The sequence below is a fragment of the Capsicum annuum genome, chromosome 1 (genome assembly GCF_002878395.1).
Source record: "Capsicum annuum cultivar UCD-10X-F1 chromosome 1, UCD10Xv1.1, whole genome shotgun sequence".
Taxonomy (NCBI): Eukaryota; Viridiplantae; Streptophyta; class Magnoliopsida; order Solanales; family Solanaceae; genus Capsicum; species Capsicum annuum.
Window position 1 is genome coordinate 14,068,404 of NC_061111.1, and position 19,365 is coordinate 14,087,768.

Here is a 19,365-nt window from a genome sequence, read left to right on the forward strand (position 1 = left end):
TCAATCAATTATCTAGTATTTCAAAAAAAAAAATTGAATGTATTTCAATTCGAAAGTTGTTTACAATTATTCTATTGTTAAAACAATCAATATAACAACAAACGATCATAAAAAATAGAGTCGAATAATGATTTTTTTTCCATTGAAATAACTTTAAAGATGAAATTTGCAATAGATACTTGAATTCCAATTTTACTGTTGTCTTGATTATAACTATAATTTGTTTTGCAATTTTTTCACATACAAATTAACAACGACAACCAAAACTTGATAAGCACATCAATAATGGTAAAAAAAAAGTGAACTGAATAGCAACAATGGTTATGTACCTTGAACAACAGTAATGGATGAATTTTCAACTGACAGTTGAATTCAAACAAATATAACAGATGAATCAACAATTGAATTTGAATCAATCGAATAACTGATTCGTTTTGCAATTGCTGTTAATTTCGCATAAGAATCAGTTCAATTTGATTAAGCAATACAGGGTTGGTTTAGAAGAAATTGAAAAAAAAAAATGCAATTCTTAATGGTGAAAAACTGAAATTTGAATTATTTGATTATAACGGATGTCACGTTTTTTAAGTGTTTTAAATGGAAAAGGAATCAACATATTTACTTGATTGGTAATTATACCATATATAGCTCAACTAATTTCAGTTAATTAAGTGCAGTAATTATTTTGTAGATGTATTTTTACAGCAACATTTTTTAAAAATACAAAATAAAAGTTGCTATAAAATGTAATTATGAAACTGTTGCTATAAAACTAGTAATTAGGCTCTTAAGTATGCTACTTGTGAATTTTACCCTTTTATATTCATATTGGGTTGTTAGTAATGGATTGATACTACTAGTAATGGACTAGTAATGGACCGATATCAGTAATGGACTAATTAAGGCTCAACAATGTATATTTATTTTTTTAGCACAAAAAAGTAATAAAAGTAGTTTAAAGTAATTAGAAAGTAGAATATGAGTAATAATTTTTATGTACACAAAATTAAAATTATATATATTATGTCGGTTCGGTTTCATTTTATTTTTGCTAACATCAAACCAAATCAAGAATAATTGATTTTTTTTCAATGTCAAACCAATCAAACCAAACCATAAGTCGGATTTTTTTAGATTTAATTTTGTTCGTCAGTTTGATTTGATTTGATAGTTTGGTTTATATACCCTGGTTTTAATAAAATGCATTCATGGCTGCTAAACTTAACCAAATTGACACGTCATTAACCCATTCCCAATTAAGAGATTCCACCTTAAACAAATTTAACATCCATCAGACATCAATTAACAATTCACAAAAAAGAAGAAGAGACCACCACTGCCCCATTAAAATCACTGCTTCAATTTTTTCACTCACAAATGCAAAATCTCTGATGCATCAACGTGCAGTATTATCCAGTTATCGGGTACTCAAAATTGCTTCAATTTTTTCACCAAAAAGCAAATTTTGTAACCCTAGAAATAATGGGTTCACTGTATTTCGTGCATTTATGTATACTTCCGCACACTTTAATAATAGAAGAGCGCCTGACCCGAATGATCCATCCACTTTGATGAAAGAAGACAGTATATCACTTTGTTGTAAAATGTGGATTGATAGTTTTCGAGAACGCAATAAGACAGTTAGCAATTTAACTGATTATTTAAGGAGATTTGAGTTATGGGTATTGGCATATCAAAAGGTATCAGCTGATGATACTGGGGCGTATATGCCAAGGAGCGCGATTACGCGTTCAGCACTTGAGGATTTATTGGCATTGAGAAATGCAGTTCTTGATAGTAGGTTTAAATGGGGTGCTAGGTTGGAGTTTTTTATTAAGTCTCCGAGGGATAAGATGGATTACGAGTCGTTGTCTAAGAGGAAGATTAAAGCTATATTGACTACAACGCAGCCTAGTCCGTTTCAGGATAGGATAGTGCAGGAGGTTTTGTTTATGATATTGGAGCCGATTTATGAGGCTAGGTTTTCGGAGAAGTCATTTGCTTTTCGACCTGGTAGGACTGCGCATACAGCTTTGAGGGTTATTAGGAGAAGTTTTGCGGGGTATTTGTGGTATATAAAAGGGGATTTAAGTACAGTTTTGGATGGGATGAAGGTTGGGATGGTTATTAGTGCTTTAATGAGGGATGTTAGAGATAAGAAGGTGGTTGATTTGATAAAGGCTGCGTTAACTACTCCTGTGATAACTACTAGGCCTGAGGATGTTGAGAAAAAGAAGAAGACGAAAAGAAAGTATCAGAAGAAGAGAGTTCTAGCAGATGATGAGCCGAAGCCTGATCCGTTCTGGCTGGAATCATTCTTTGGGTTTGCTCCAGAGGAGGCTGAGAAAGTTCCTTCATGGGGGCATTGTGGTATACTCAGTCCACTTCTGGCTAATGTTTGCCTTGATGAGTTGGACCGCTGGATGGAAGGTAAGATTCAGGAGTTTTACCGGCCTTCGAAGAATGATGTCATTTGGAATAGTCCAGAAGGGGAAATAGAACAAGGAAATACTTCTTGGCCCGAATTTGTTCCTACCAGTGGGCCTGACAAGACCAGGAAGATTGACTACATCCGGTTTGGTGGTCACATTCTAATAGGGGTAAGGGGACCAAGAGCAGATGCCGCAACACTGAGAAAGCAGTTGATTGAGTTCTGTGATCAGAAATACATGCTCAAGCTTGACAATGAGAGCCTTCCTATTGAACACATAACAAAAGGTATTATGTTTCTTGATCATGTATTGTGCCGTAGAGTAGTCTATCCTACACTACGATATACTGCTACTGGTGGGAAAATCATTAGTGAAAAGGGTGTAGGGACACTGTTGTCTGTCACAGCTAGCCTGAAACAGTGCATTAGACAATTTAGAAAGTTGAACTTTCTCAAGGGAGACAGGGATCCAGATCCACAACCGTGTTTTAGAATGTTTCATGCCACTCAAGCGCATACAAATGCTCAGATGAATAAGCTTTTGTCAACAATGGTGGAATGGTTCAGGTATGCTGATAATAGAAAAAAGATTGTTAATTTTTGCTCGTATATCATTAGGGGTTCACTTGCTAAGCTCTATGCTGCAAAATACAAGCTTCGATCACGAGCGAAGGTTTACAAGATTGGTTCTAGGACTCTTAGTCGTCCTCTGAAGGAGAAAAAGGGACAGTCACCAGAATACCACAATTTGCTGAGGATGGGTCTGGTGGAATCAATTGATGGGCTCATGTACACCCGCATGTCCCTGGTACCGGAAACGGATTATACACCCTTTCCAATGGCTTGGAGGCCTGATCATGAGAAGGCACTGCTGGAGTATATAAAGCTGAGCGACCGGAAAACTTTGGAGGAGCAACAGAACTACCTAAAAGAACAAGGTCTGGTCTCACCTCAGGATTATATTTCAGTGCTTGTTTGGAACTACAAAAGAAATGCGGTTCCAGTAGATCAGAGAAGTTTGTTACTAGGCCCAGGTAAGGAAAAAGATGATGAAAGAAATGAAAGTAGTGATGATGAAGAAGGGGTTCATGCAGCAGAAATTTAAGCAAGATCACTACTTTTTGAAGTCTTGCGGGCACTACTTCTTGCTAAAGAAACGCAAACATTTTATGGTACTAAACGTACTTGTGTTACCAAGAAGGGTGTAACAGCTTCTGTGTAAGAACCCCTTTTTCAGTGGCAGCCTGATCACGAGAAAGGATTGTTAGAACATATAAAGCTGTATGACTGAAAAACATTGGAGCAACAGAACTACCTCAGGATTACATTTCAATGCTTGTTTGGAACTACAAAAGAATTGCTATTCCAGTTGATCAGAAAAGTTTGTAACTAGGCACGGGTCGGGAGAAAGATGATGAAAGTGATGAAGATGATGAAGAAGTGGTTTATGCAGCAGAAGTTTAAGCGAGATTAGTGCTTCTGGAGGTCCTTTAGGCTTTTATTCTTCTGAACGAAAATCATATTTAACATTTTATAATGCTCAAGTTACTTGTATTGCCAAGAAGAGTGTAGCATCTTGTATGTAAGTATCCAATTTTATAAAATGATAGTTCCTCTGTTTATGTCTCCAGTTTCCATGTCTTCAACTATTGTTTTTTGATGAAACAAGGTGAACTTAAGTAACTTCTGTTTGCAAACTGAAGTCCTATCTTCTCTAAATTGTCTTAGGTTCAAGCTTCAGGTTACATCCATACAAAACCTGTCACTTTTGCTTCCCAAGGACATTTTCTTGCTGCATTTGTTTCTTGACACTTCATTGGGATGACACAACAACTATTATACTTCGATCTCTCGGCAGAACGGATGATCTGATGAAAATTCCCCACCTTTCTTTCTTTTCATATTGGACTTTCCTGCTCAATTGGAAAGTTTCAAAACCCCTTGCATCTTAGAGAAGAACTGGTTTACTGACTCCACTCCCTCGTGGAAACTTCCCCTGAATCTTATGTTCGTGATGTTGCAATTTCTGCATTCTTCCTTTGTAATATCCTCTGATGTTGCAAATGTTAAAGTAGTTCTTTTAGTCGTACCTCCATCCAACAGTCCAGCCAAAATTTTGTCCTCTCACCGTTTTCCATCTTCAGCTTTACAAAAATGTTAGTATTCATCCCAAGGCTCTTGATTCTTTTCCATACCTCGCTTTGGATGTGGATGTCATAGCCCTTCTGCACCATTGATTGTCTATTCTGCACTTGCTTTAATCAGTTCCTTCCAAACATCTACATTTTGTTCAAAACAGAATCTCCATAGCTACTTGTATATTAGGATTTTCTTCTGAATTCTCAGGTTTTTGGGCCTCAAAGCCCCATATTTTACTTGTATCAATAACTATGGACATGCAGACAGTTAATGCACCTTTAAATTCTTCTTATAGTGATATTCACCATAATATTAGACTTGCTTCTGTTGAAGGTAGATCTTTATACACCTTTAGAGAGCACTATTAACTTTTATATCCATTAAATGATTTAACTGAACCATGATTTTGAGTCATACTTGTTTAGCAATATTTTCTTGAGCCGATGGTCTATCTGAAACAACCTCTCTACTCTATGTAGGGATAGGGTCTGTGTACGCACGGCCCTCCAGAGACCCCACTTATGGGACTGTAGTTGTTGTCTAGCAATATTGGCACCAAGGCTAATAACTGCTTCACCATCTTCTGTGAATAAAATAGGCAAGTCAAACTAATTTATTGATCTTGTTGCTCAATTATTTTAGTTAGACAACAATTGAAGCCTTGAAGGGAGTAATTCTTTAGTTTACTGCTGCTTTTTCTACAATGTTTTCCATTATCTCATTGATATTCTAGAAATCTGTACTACCTTCCTTGTCCATCATGTTAGATAATTTTGGTGGGAATGGGGTTCCAGTAGCAGCAATGAAGGTTTATCAAAACATGTTTTCCAATCTGAATGAAGTATATTAGTATTACCATTTGAAGCTCAATAACTATGTCAACATGAATTGCTATGCTGTATATTTACAAGGAGCTTTCTTAGCAGTTAAATTGTGACATATAGGATTCAATGCATAAGTTGTTAGAAGGCGTGCCATTGCTCTGACATGTGCTCAAACAAACCATTTCGGAGAGATAAAAGGGTAAAAGTTGTCAAGGTGTGACACTTTGGTACTCAAGTTTCCTTGAATCCAGCTTATGCTTTTGATTATCATGTTTATTATAAGTGGTAGAATATCTTCATGCATTGATTTGGTTGATTCTTCCCTCTGTTGCTTTGCAGACTGAACTTTGTGGTTGGGGGGTAGTAGCAGCTGAATCCATAAACAAAGGTGATTTCATAATTGAGTACATTGGCGAAGGTGATTCTCTTACAAGTGAAGCTGTCAACTCTTAAATAATTTTCTGAGCTATTCATGTTTCTACATCTCTAGTACACGTAACTGTATTTTTGTGCTTATACCATCTTTCAAATATTTACACAACACTTATCTATATAATGTTATGCTCTACACCAAACAACAATTATGCCTTAATTTAAGGCAACTTGGCGTCGACTATATGAATTCTCGATGCAAGACATTGTCAAACTATCTCAAACAGCCTCTTTATCTTTAACGCGTGGTAGTTGAACTTTCTATCAACTCTGGTCATTTTAAATCGTTTAGTTTTGTATGACCATGCGTCCATCTTAGCATCGGTATCCGCATCTGAGACGCATATCTTGCGAATATGTTGAATCTTAGTGGCCCAGTATTTCGCTTCCATGTAACATTGTAGGTCGTATAACCGTTCTATAGAGCTTGCCTTTCACTTGGGTAGGTATCCTTCTTATTACATAACACTCTGATAACGTATTTCCAGCTCAACCATCGGATTTTGATTCTATGTAATATCTTTATCTATCTCAACATTCTCCTGGAACGTCAAACCTAGATATCTGAGTTGTTAGTATTTAGATATTGCAATAATGTCTAGCCCCACATCGAGTTCAATCTCCTTATGTTGACTAAACTTGCAATGCCACATCCAGTTTACTTCTACTTATTGTGAACCCTTACTAGAGTGCTTTTCCATAATTCAACATTTTTATTGATGCCTTTGTCGGTTTCGTCAATTAGCACGATATTATCACCATATAGCATATTATCCATTACTAGGATAAACATGCTCGATTTCAGTATTGCTAACTGGTGTAAACCCATGGTTATGTGAAACTCTTTGTATCATGCAAGTCCTTTTCCTGAATCCCGAAGACCTATTTGCTATCATGTCATCCATGATTCCTTGTACTGCTCAGCAGGCTCATATGCCTGAAACGTGCAATGTGAAGCAGAAGACTGCTAGTTAATTTGGATGCAGAAATGTCAAACTCTTTTGCATGTAAATGCCCTTTAGTGACCCATTTGCCGTGCAATCTTTATGTATATCATCAAATGTAAAAACATTTTTTTTTTTGTTTAGCAAGCAGTTCAAGGCTTTCTAATTTGGTTTGTCTTTTCATGTTTCAGTTATTGATGATGCCTTGGGTGAAAAAAGGCTATGGGACATGAAATACAAGGGAGACAAAAACTTCTACATGTGTGAACTACGGAAAGATTTCACAATTGATGCAACTTTCAAGGGAAACTTGTCCCGTTTTCTCAACCACAGCTGTGATCCTAATTGCAAATTGGAAAAATGGTTAGTTCTTCTAATAGCATTTCCTTGTTTCAGATATGTTTGCACTGTTCTTTAAGACCATATATTGCTTTGATATGTATTAATATATTCCAGTGACATCTTTTCCCGATCAGACTAGAGCTGTTCCACAACACTGGTCCAAGCCGAGATCTCATTAACTTGAATTTGAAAAGGATATATTCAAACACTATTATCTCAGATTTGACTTTTTTGAAGTTAGATGCCCATAGCCCTAAGACACATTAAAGAATAGAAACATGGAAATCATTTATGATGCCGTGCTTTCAAAGTAATATATGCCTATGTTGTTTGGTCTCTTCAAAAATGTTTCGCAGTGTGTGTCAGATACTCCAAAAGTAGCGCATTTTTGGAGCTCTGTAATGCAGTATTTTCGCTGAGTTCGAGCAACATATATATACACTCACTTATTTTAATTTAAGGTTTATTCGTTTTTATTTGAATACTAGAGAAACTTCTATTGAAGTTGTTTATTTTACCCCGTCACACCAACTTCCAACTAGAGGAAGAGTTAATATTAGACCAGCCTCAATATCAGAAAATATCATTATGTCAAATCCTAGGACACAGAAAATCATGAATTATAGCATTTTTCAGACGCTGTGATGGTGTATTCTACAGGAACCCGAGTTGTGTTGGTCAGTCTAGATTCTTGTCTTGATAAACTTTTTCTTTGAGATGTCGTCATCGGTTATTGCTCAATTTCTATCAAGTTTTCTCGCTGTATCTAACATCCATTCTTGCATAGGAATTGGTTAATGAACCATTGTACCTGTACAATGCCATCTCTTTTATTTTTGCTGTATAGTTTCTTACTTATGAATCATTTTTTTCTTTTTCTGATAATCACATATGTATCATGTCTTAGTTGCAAGTGTTAAAAGTTCAACGTATGTGGTTCTTCCTTTATGCTCATTGTGTGCCTTAATCAATTTTGTAATGGTTTACTTTTACAACAACAACAACAAACCCAGTGTATTCCCACAAAGTGGGGTCTGGGGAGGGTAAAATGTACGCAGTCCATACCGCTACCTCCGAAGAAGTAGAGAGGCTGTTTTCGATAGACCCCGGGCTCCAGACAAAGAATAGTAAACAAGGTCCTAATAAACATGAAGCAGGATGGATGACATAATATAAATAATGAACGAGAAATAATACAAGTAGAGAACAGGGAAATACGAAATAAGAGAAATACGAGCAAGACGAAATACAAAATAGGAAATAAGAAATAAGAAATAGGACACCCACCTAGTAGTAACATACACTCACAAGCCCAAAGGCACTCACACCACCCAAACTCTCTTGGCTTAGAGGCTCCTACCTATGAACACAGTCCTAGGATTACTAACCCGGCTACACAAGAGTTCTCCTAACTACTAGCTACAACCCACACATTCACACTAGCCTTCTACCCTTATCCACGACCTCCACACCTTCCTATCTAGGGTCATTCACACTAGCCTTCTACCCTTATCCACGACCTCCACACCTTCCTATCTAGGGTCATGTCCTCAGTAAGCTGAGGCTGCTCCATGTCATGTCTAATCACCTCCCTCCCGTATTTCTTCGGCCTACCTCTATTCCTCTTGAATCCGTCCAAACCTAGCCTCTCACACCTACGAACTGGGGCATCCGTGCTCCTCCTTATCACATGCCCAAACCATCTCAGCCTTCTTTCCCGCATTTTCTCCTCCACCGAAGCCACTCCCACTTTCTCCCGGATAATCTCATTTCTAACTCTATCCCCTTTAGTAAGCCCACACATCCAACGCAACATTCTCATTTCCGCCACCTTCAGTTTTTGAATGTGGGAGTTCTTGACTGGCCAACACTCCGCTCCATACAGTAAGCTGAAGCTGCTGCATGTCATATCTAATCACCTCCCTCCAATATTTCTTCGGCCTACCTCTATTCCTCTTGAATCCGTCCAAGCCTCTCACACCTACGAACTGGGGCATCCATGCCCCTCCTCATCACATGCACAAACCATCTCAGCCTTCCTTCCCGCATCTTCTCCTCCACCGAAGCCACTCCCACCTTCTCCTGGATAATCTCATTTCTAACTCTATCCCCTCTAGTAAGCCCACACATCTAACGCAACATTCTCATTTTCGCCACCTTTAATTTTTGAATGTGGGAGTTCTTGACTGGCCAACACTCCGCTCCATACAGCATGGCCGGACGGACTGCCACTCTGTAGAATTTGCCTTTAAGCTTAAGGGGCACCCTCTTATCACACAACACTCTTGAGGCGAGCCTCCACTTCATCCAACCCGCTCCAATACGTTTAGAGACATCCTCATCAATCTCGCCATTTCCTTGGATCATAGACCCGAGGTTTACTTTTGTTACCTATTAAAGGTTGAAGGAGAGATTCGAGTTGGTGTCTTTGCTGCTCAATCCATTGAAGTAGGAGAGCCTCTGATCTATGATTACAAGTATGTTCCTTTTCGTTGCTATCTCTATAACTGTTATATCATGTGGTATTGTGGTAAAGCTGTTTAGCTTCTCGTATTCTTCTTATCAGTCTAACCTTTGGCGATAACTTCAAGGCATGCCAGTAATATATGTCTCTACGCTTTTTTACCTTTTGTGGTTATACATGATAACTGATATATGTAAGATTGATTGGTATGAGATCCTCGACAAGAAGAAACCTCCTTTTCATCCGAGTTAGGTATCTAGGGAAGAAGACGAAATTACTTTCTATTACATCTTCGACTATTTAGCCATATTATTTTCAGTGATATGCGGAATGTTTGTATTTTCACCAAAGATGTGGTAATATTCCCTTCAACTTTGCTTTTTGAGCCACAAAATATAATTTTAGAAATGTTATTTGAGATGATTTTGGTTCTAAGTGTGTTAGAGGTCTTTGACGAATAATGCACCCTGGAGTAAAAATCCAATAATAACCAGTGGAATAGAAAGATACGCTAGAATAAAGAAATCGCTTGTAGTTAAATAGGCTCTTGAGGGCATAATTCTTTGCTGGTTCAAGTTCTTGACGAGAAAACTCAACGCTAGTTGTTATTGTGGCCATAGAAATCAGTAAAATGGAAGACATTCATAGTTTCTTATAGTTGTTGGATTTCCATATGAGGAATGGTCTACGAAATATATACTCCGAGCTTTCACATGCATTCTTTTCTGCTATAAGCACGATGAACTTGATACTCTTTTCTCATGTATTGCTTGTGTAGAAGGTTTTTGGGAGCTTAAAGGTTTTCAGTTTAGTCATGTCCACCTATCGATACACATGTTCTCTGAAACTAAAAGCTGACCGTGCGCTTTCAAGTGTCGCGCTACACTTTCACATCATATACATTTGGTTAATTAGCTCAGTATGCAACACACACACTGCTGTTGAATCCGAATAAGACATCTTTGTTTTCGTATTCTGCAGATTCGTGCAGTTTGGACCAGAAGTGAAGTGCCAATGTGGAGCATCGAACAGTCAAGGATATCTCGGCAGCAAAAAGAAAATCACAAGTAAACTCGACATCTCCTGGGGTTTGAAACGCAAGAGAACATCTAAGTCTTGCCTAGCGATCATCAAATCGAATTCATGTTAGCCTATTTTTTTTAATTCGATCATTTTATCTATCGCTTTTTTCTACGAAATTCAATAAACCAAAAGAAAGCCATTGCAGAAAAGAGAAGAAAAAAGGAACAGAAAGACTAGTTTTATAAGCATTGTTACATTGATTTATACTGGCAATATGCCCTTGTTGAGCATAGTTATTTCACTTTCATTGTGAAATATAACAGGATTTTAACATTATAAAGATCACATCTTTTCATTTTATTGCCTTTTAATTCTATTCTATTGTATCTTGTTCTATTACTATTCCTTATCTTATCTCAGATTGCTTTATTTTGAGTCGGGGTTCTATCGGAAACAGCCTCTCTATCTCACATTTGAGGTAGTGGTATGGACTGTGTACACTTATCCTCCCTAGACCCCACTTGGTGGGGATATACAGGGTATGTTGTTGTTGTTGCCTTTTAATTCTAGTTGAAAATTCTTGATTTTCCGGTGCTTCGGGTACGGCTGTGTACACTCTGCCCTCTCCAAACTCCATCCATTGTGCTGCACTCGGTAAGTTGAGTATAATGTTGGACTTTTGGTTCTTAGATGGTTGAAATTGAAAGTATCTTTGATAAACGTGATGTTTGGATCAACTTTCATGCATCTCGACTAATTTCATAAGATACATGCCGCCTCCTATCACCACCAACTATCGGTTATACTATGATAATCTTATCATGCTCTCAAGCTTTTTATGAATTTACTCTTGCTTGCGGAGTACGAACACACACGCTATTCATAGTTGGACAACTACATGTTGCATGATTATGTTCTAGAAATGTTGAAAGTTCAAATCTGCTGGAAACTTTGTTAGAAATTTGAGGAGCCTATATAATCTAGGTCAACTTGCAGGATTAGCAGTATCTAGGATTGGATGAATGACAAGAAAATGGATTATTTTATAGCCAGCTGTGCGTATTACTGAGAGGAGAGGAAAGCATATGACATGTCATGGTTAGATAATTTCAACTGAAACAAATACATATAAGCAGAAAGTTGATGATACTGGGTTCATTTTTAGGCTGATGTCTTACCTGGTTATTACTAAGTAATGTAATGATGTGTTTTTATAATGTTGTACCTACTTTCTTAAATCAATACTAAAAGAGATGATCAATCCGTGCTTTTATCAGAAAAAGAACTCAACTGAGACGGTAGAGTTCAGATTTTCTACTTTCTGTTCAGTGTGGTATTAACAGTTTTAAGAAATCTTTTTTCCAGCAAGTTTTATTAGCGTGGTAGAAATGATAATTCTTGTTTTGCATCTTTGATGCAGTGCTAATGAAAAACATGTATGACAGCAGATATACTAGAAGATTGACAACAATAAAAAAGAATTACTAGACGAGGACATGATTGTGCTTTTCTAAGCATTCTACTTTGCTTTTTCCTTCTACATATCTAAATTAGTGCCAATTGGGAAGTATTTGCTGTCCCCATTTAGTAAAGGGAACATTTAGACTTAGCTCGGTGCATAATCTCTACTAATATTCACTTGTTAAGTTTTATCTGTTTGGTTGTCGTATTCCCAAAGGATGGAAAGAAAATCTATATGCAAATTTCTCTGAGAAGGTTCCATGAAGCCACACCAGTTTGGACCATTGTGACTACCAATTGGTCAGTACATGTGCCTGCAGACTGACTTCAAATCTTGCTGGCATCATCTCCGATGCTTGGTTGGTGCACTGCCTCGTAGATTGAATTGAGAAGGGAAAAGGAAATTGCCATCCCTTTCCTTGGTTTATTATCACATCAATTTACTTACAAAATTTTGTTTTAGTTCATCGTCATGTATTAGGGAGTTCATTGATGTTCATTCTACAAATTTATCTTTATGAGCATGTCAGAAAACCCTGCTTTACATTATGCCATAGTGTTTGTGGTGGAACATTTTGAATTGCTCTGTGTGTGTGTCTTAAAGGATTAGCAAGTGTATCTTTGGTTGAAAAAGTGCGGGTTATACTCCAGTTACTTTTACTCCTGCCATTGACTAAATTTTCTTGCTAACAAAATCTTGCACTCTGTCTTTCCCAGAACTGTATGTTTCATTCAGTAGTATAATTTATACCTCGTGCATCTTGCTTTATCAAGGGTTCCACCAGTTCATGTCTTGATAAATCATGACAATCAGCTGTGGGTTGCGTGTACTGGTAGTCGCATTCCTTGACTGCAAGTAATTTCTAAGAAAGCAGCTAAGAGCTGTTTCTTCTGAACAATCCAGACTGAAATTTATGGAGCTAACACATTGTAACGCGAGGGCTAAGGGGATGGAGATGGGTTTCCAGAAACAGTTCGCGGAGGGCCTTTGAAGTGACAATCTCACCCACAACTATCTGGATCTTAACACTTGATTACATAGTGCTCTTTTTGTTACCATTTATCTTGTGTTCTTCCCAGTTCTCTTGTTAATTAACCTTTAATATGTATGCGTTTAACTTTGATGTGCAAGTATCCATGTTAGGGGAAAGGAAAAGGAGACGCGGATAACAAGACTTGCTGATCAGTATTTCTACAACAACTTAGCCACTTTTTGATGTTTCATGCAGTATACAATTGACTGCTACATCTTAAGAAGATACATTAGGAGGTTGAGAAGGGACAAATGAAACTTGTTTGATGATGCATGACGAGATGTCACTCAATTGGAAGAGATTGTAATTCTCCTTTGCTAGTAGTATCAACTCTCCTTTCTTCTCAGTGAACCCTTCACCACATGTTGATGCCGCATCCATAACTGTCCTCATTAGTACAGTAGCTATATCAAAATGCTCAGACAAGAACGCGGTAAAAGCATCCACCAGCATGGCAATAGCATCTGCATAAAGTTCCAAGCAATCTTTTAAGCAGTCAATAGCAAAAGGATCAAACTCTTTGCTACTGAGCATGTGCTCTATGGTCGATATCGTGTTGGTGGCATTTGCTAGAGCCAGCTCCATTGCTACAATTCCTACTCCTTGTAAGTTGGTAACATGAGTTACAGGAATTGGTTGGAGTGAAGTAACACAGAAGTCGTAGTTTATGTCTGCCGACTTATCGGAGCATTCTTTGCAGGTTGAGTTGATTAAGTCTAACAATGATGGGGAAATCAGGTAACAATGTGTAGGAATTATTGTTGATAGTAAGAGTAAGCAGCAAAGTGACAGGGAAGAGAAAGAGCAATGCCACATTATTATTAGTTTAATATGTTTTGATGATTTTCTTGTGATATTGTGAAGTTATATTTAATATTTATATACATATACATACACTGAAAAGAAATACATTGTGGAGTAGACACCATGAGGAAATTTCCTGGAAACTCATCAAATGAATTGAGCAAATGTGACAGTTTTAGGAAATTTCACCCTCAAAAGTTGGATCCTTTCAACTTGGAAGTGCTAGTTAGAGTGGGATAAATATAGGAATCCCAAGTCTCTAGTCACACATTTTGAAGCAAAAATTTCAAGTAGGCCACTTAATTTCGAAATTGGCCAAAATTCCATGATTTCTTCCAACTTTAACAGCCCATCCATCCCAAACGGACGGCCGTTTGGTTTTGGGGCCTTTTAAATTTTATTTTTCTACATTGTTTATTGTATAAAGAACATAAATATCAACCCTTTTAGAATTAATTACTCTCTCCCACTTTTTTAATTACTTTACTCTCTTTCCCTATTAATATGCATAACATAGTTGATAGATACATAGCATTCTGTGTATATGTTGAGATTTTGTAATATATTTAAAGAGTTGAGATTTTTTGTAATATTAAAAACATAAGTTGTGTATTTGTGTAATTTTTAGTTGTTCATTTTCCTATTAAAACCAGTTTATATGGAAAGTACTTTTCAAAAAGTGTTTTCTGAGAAGGTACTTCCGATGAGATCAATTTATATATGATCAATCAATTTAACATGACATTTTTAGACAACGATTAATTTTTGTTCAAGCTGTTAAAAAGTGTTTCTAAGTGTATTTTTTTTGAAAAGACTTACTCTTAGGAAAATATATTTTTTAAAATTCGAATACAATTTTTGATGCTTTCCAAGTAAAAACACTAATAAATTTTTTAATTTTTTTTAGCCAAACACATAATTACTTTTTTTCTTAGACCTTCCAAAGCTTTACTTCGCGCGCCTTCAACTTGATTGTCATAAAAAATTATAGCAACGTGGGAAAATAAAACAAACTACAATAAATTCGTGAGAAGTTTTAAATTAACCTTTTCTCAAATATTTTTTTCCTTTTAAATTAAGCTTTATTTGATGGAAACCTTAAGAGTGTCAGTGACACGTTTCATATAGATGTAGATACGTGTCATTTGTAAACTTGATCGTCATTGTGTCAGCATTCGGTGAAGTACTTCCATGCTGGTGCATGTTGATCGTATCACTCTTTGTTCATATCAATGTACACACAAATTAGTACTGTAGAAATTAGTGTATATTGTGTGTTTATAGAGGCAAAAAAAGAAAAGAAAATGTCATCAGCTCAGATGGATCTCATGACAAGATGAGGGGTAGGGATGTTAGCAAAGTAGCCAAAGGACAACAAGCACCTAGTGTTGTCTTTCAATATTTTCGGGTACACAGAATCTGTAATTTGACAGAATAACTTCAACATTAGTTCACGTTTAAAACAAGAACATCATGAAGTACGACAACACCCTCAACACCAGATCAAAGTAATCTTTCAAAGAAATGTGTTTTATTTTTTCAGAAATTAAGATGAAATAGAAATGACCAAGTCCTCCGAATTCATGGAGTGTCCTTAAGGAAATAATTTTCTTCAAGTAGTTGAGGTTGCGGAATTTTTCTCCCAGGATAAAATGGCCAAATAAACCAACTGTAGCGGTACCTCAAACAATTGGAATCTCTTCGAACTCACTACTTAACGATTTGATTGATCACACGGAATGTTTTGAAGACAAGAAGAGTTTGTATATTCAGAAAATTTTTCATTTCTAAACCTGTGGATAAATGCAGGTTTATATAGCCATCAAGTGCCCTTTCCGAAAGGTGGCAATGGTTCATCCGAAAAGGTGTATCCTTTGGAAGAGTCATGTCTGTTCATTTGAAACATTGTGTCTTTTTCTGAACAAACACAACTATCTGAACAACCACTCCTTTTTCAAAACAATATGTCTTTTTCTCAAAGGTTGTGTCCCTCTATTTTCCATTCACACCAATTGAACCCAACAATCCCCACATGAATGGGGAATGACTATTCCTTGTAAAACTTTACAGAAAAATATGTGATCATCAAGCAAAGACTGATTGCATCTGGATAAGTGGGTTTCCCTTTGAATTTTTCGTAGTGAACATGCACCGGATGCACTCGGTCAATCGGTAAATTTGATATCTTTGAACCGTCGAGCTTTAATGTATACCTAGACAACACATGTCACACAAACAACCTTTTACCATTTATGGTTCTCACGTTTTTGTTCATTTCAACCATGACGTCCTGGTCTCACGAGAGCTTAGAGAATAGGCCTTTACTAACATTCTTCTTGAAGCAGCTTCGACTTCGCTAGGTGATTTCTAAACGTTCAATCCTATAGATTAAACTATTTGGTCAAATCTACCAAATTTAGATAATCATTAAAAGACTTCACACCATAAGTCTTATCCTTGTTTACTACACATTGTCTACATCATGAGAACGAGTTGAGTATTTGACAATGTTGAACCTGTCAGACACAACTTTGTTTGATCTCATTGAACTTAGCTCTTGGGATCTCCAGTCTGCTAGGTAGAGTTACCGCCATGCTGACTTGTCTTCGGTCTTAAGCCCATTCCCTTGGATGTCCTCTCAAATCCTTCTCTAGATAGGCCTTTTGTAAATGGTCGACACATTATCCCTTGACTTTACATAGTCAACATTGATAATTTCACTTCGCTCTTTAATGGTATTATGTTTCCTTCTTATGTGACGAGATTTACCGTTATACATCATGCTCCCTGCCCTACCTATTGCCGCTTGGCTATCACAATGTAAAGATACTGGTGCCACTGGTTTGGGCTAATAATGAATATCTTCTAAGAAATTTTGAAGTCATTCTGCTTCTTTAATGGCTTTATCCAATGCGATAAATTCAGATTCTATTGTGGAGCAAGCAATACATGTCTGTTTTGATGATTTCCAAGAGACCGCTCCTCCACTGATAGTAAATACATATCTACTTGTGAATTTTACTTCGTTCTATCCGGTGATCCAATTTGCATCAATATATCCTTCAAGTACCGCGGGATATTTATTATAATGCAAAGCATAGTCTTGAGTGTATTTAAGATACTCCAAAACTTTTTTCATTGCCATCCAATAAGTTTTGTTGGGATTACTCGTATACTGACTCAACTTAATAATAGTGCATGCTATGTCTGGTTATGTACAATTCATTATATACATTAAACATCTCAATACTCTTGCGTACTCCAACTGTGAGTCACTTTCACCATTATTCTTTTGAAGTGAGAAGCTCAAGTCCAATGGAGTCTTGGCAATACCAAATTCTAAATACTTGAATTTGTCAAGTACTTTTTCGATGTAATGAGACTGTGACAATGCCAACCCTTGTGGAGTTCTATGGATTCTTATTCCTAAGATCACATCCGCAACTCCAAGGTTTTTCATAGCAAACTTTCTCTCGAGCATTCATTTCATAACATTTATGTCGGAAATGTCTCTACTGATGATCAACATATCATCCACATACAAACAAACAATGACTTGATGATTTGGAGTGTCTTTAATGTAAACACATTTATCACATTCATTTATCTTGAACCCGTTTGCCAACATGATTTGGTCAAACTTCGCATGTTATTATTTAGGTGCTTGTTTTAGTCCATAAAGTGACTTAACAAGTTTACACACCTTATTTTCTTTTTCTAGAACCACAAAACCCTCAGGCTATTCCATGTAAATTTCTTCCTCCAATTCTCTATTTAGAAATGTTGTTTTCACATTCATTTGATGGATTTCAAGACCATATACCGCCGCCAAGGAAATTAACATTCGAATAGACATTATCCTTGTTATTGGCGAGTATGTATCAAAGTAATCAAGGCCTTCTTTCTGTTTGAAGCCTTTTACTACAAGTCTTGCTTTGTATTTGTCAATAGTACCATCCACGTTTATTTTTCTTTTGAAGATCCATTTAGAACCTAACAATTTATTTTCTGGTGGAAGATCAACCAACTCCCATGTATGGTTGCTTAAGGTTGAATAAATCTCACTATTGACTGTCTTTTTCCAAAAGGATGAATCTGACGATGACATCACTTCTTTAAAAGTTTGAGGCTCATTTTCTAAGAGAAATGTTACAAAATCTGATCCAAACGTAGTTGACATTCTTTGACGTGTACTACATCTTGGATTTTCATCATTATTTACATTCTCACTTGGTTCATCTCGAGGTCATTTAGACCCACTAGACTATTCATGTGTAGTTTTATACGGATAAATGTTTTTAAAGAATTTAGCATTATCTGATTCAATTATTGTATTTTCATTAATACCTGGATGTTTGGATTTATGAACCAAAAATCGACATGCTTTACTACTTTTAGCATATCCTATGAACACGCAGTCCACCATTTTAGGTCCAATCTTATCCCTTTTAGGCATAGAATTTTGGACCTTCGCTAGACACCCCCACACTTTGAAATATTTCAAGTTGGATTTCCTTCCTTTCCATTTTTCATAAGGAATTGATTGTGTCTTACTATGGAGAACTCTATTGAGTATTTGGTTGGCTGTAAGGATATTCTCCCCCATAAGTTTTGTGGTAAACCGAAACTTATAAGTAAGACATTCATCATTTCCTTCAAAGTTTGATTTTTTTCTTTCCACAATTTCATTAGATTGAGATGAATACGGGGTCGTAGTTTAATGGACAATTCCATTCTCTACACATATTTCGGTGAAGGGAGATTCATATTCTCTACCCCTATCACTTCTTATAGTTTTGATCTTTTTCTCTAACTGATTTTCAACTTCAGTTTTGTATTACCTAAATGCATCTATTGCTTCATCCTTACTATTTAGAAAGTAGACATAACAATATCTAGTGCAATCGTAAATAAAAGTTATGAAATACTTTTTTCCACCATGTGATGGTGTTGACTTCATATCACAAATGTCAGTGTGTATTAAGTCTAAGGGATTGGAATTCCTTTCAACGGACTTATACGGATGCTTAGAATACATTTATTTCATACACGTTTGACACTTTGATTTGTTACACTCAAAGTTTGGCAAAACTTCTAAGTTAATCAGTTTTTACAAAGTTTTATAATTGACATGTCGTAAACGTTCATGCCACAATTCATTAGACTCAAGCAAGTATTAAGAATTCAATGTTTTTGGGGACACAAAATCTGTAATTTGACAGAATAACTTCAACACTAGTTCAAGTTTAAAACAAGAACACTATGAAGTACAACAACACTCTCAATACAAGATCAAAGTAATCTTTCAAAGAAGTGTGTTTTATTTTTTCAGAAATTAAGATGAAACAGAAATGACCAAGTCCTCCGAATTCACGGAGTGTCCTTAAGAAAATAATTCCCCTCAAGTACTCGAGGTTACGGAATTTTTCTCCCAGGATAAAATGGCCAAACAAACCAACTGTAGCGG

The 19,365-nt window shown here is 36.4% G+C and overlaps 2 protein-coding genes across 3 annotated transcripts; one reads left to right on the top strand and one right to left on the bottom strand.

Moving 5' to 3' along the window:
* The first annotated feature begins 1,222 nt into the window (after positions 1-1,222).
* Positions 1,223-10,957, top strand: LOC107868800 (nuclear intron maturase 2, mitochondrial). Of its 2 annotated transcripts, XM_047394201.1 has the most exons (6): positions 1,223-4,013; positions 5,050-5,168; positions 5,515-5,608; positions 5,734-5,812; positions 6,962-7,133; positions 10,558-10,957. In XM_047394201.1, exon 1 carries the CDS (start codon positions 1,392-1,394, stop codon positions 3,534-3,536), a length of 2,145 nt encoding a protein of 714 aa, XP_047250157.1. In that variant the 5' UTR covers positions 1,223-1,391; the 3' UTR covers positions 3,537-4,013; positions 5,050-5,168; positions 5,515-5,608; positions 5,734-5,812; positions 6,962-7,133; positions 10,558-10,957. The 2 variants fall into 2 exon arrangements, with proteins under 2 accessions (XP_047250157.1, XP_016570924.2); XM_016715438.2 differs by lacking the exon at positions 5,050-5,168.
* A 2,270-nt stretch (positions 10,958-13,227) lies between these two features.
* Positions 13,228-13,910, bottom strand: LOC107868806 (putative invertase inhibitor). Its single transcript, XM_016715442.2, has one exon. It carries the CDS (start codon positions 13,908-13,910, stop codon positions 13,311-13,313), a length of 600 nt encoding a protein of 199 aa, XP_016570928.2. The 3' UTR covers positions 13,228-13,310.
* Positions 13,911-19,365: the final 5,455 nt, after the last annotated feature.

Bases quoted from the DNA above. Each gene is read 5' to 3' on its own strand.
- LOC107868806 (XM_016715442.2), bottom strand. From the start codon at position 13,910: ATGTGGCATTGCTCTTTCTCTTCCCTGTCACTTTGCTGCTTACTCTTA.
- LOC107868800 (XM_047394201.1), top strand. From the start codon at position 1,392: ATGCATCAACGTGCAGTATTATCCAGTTATCGGGTACTCAAAATTGCT.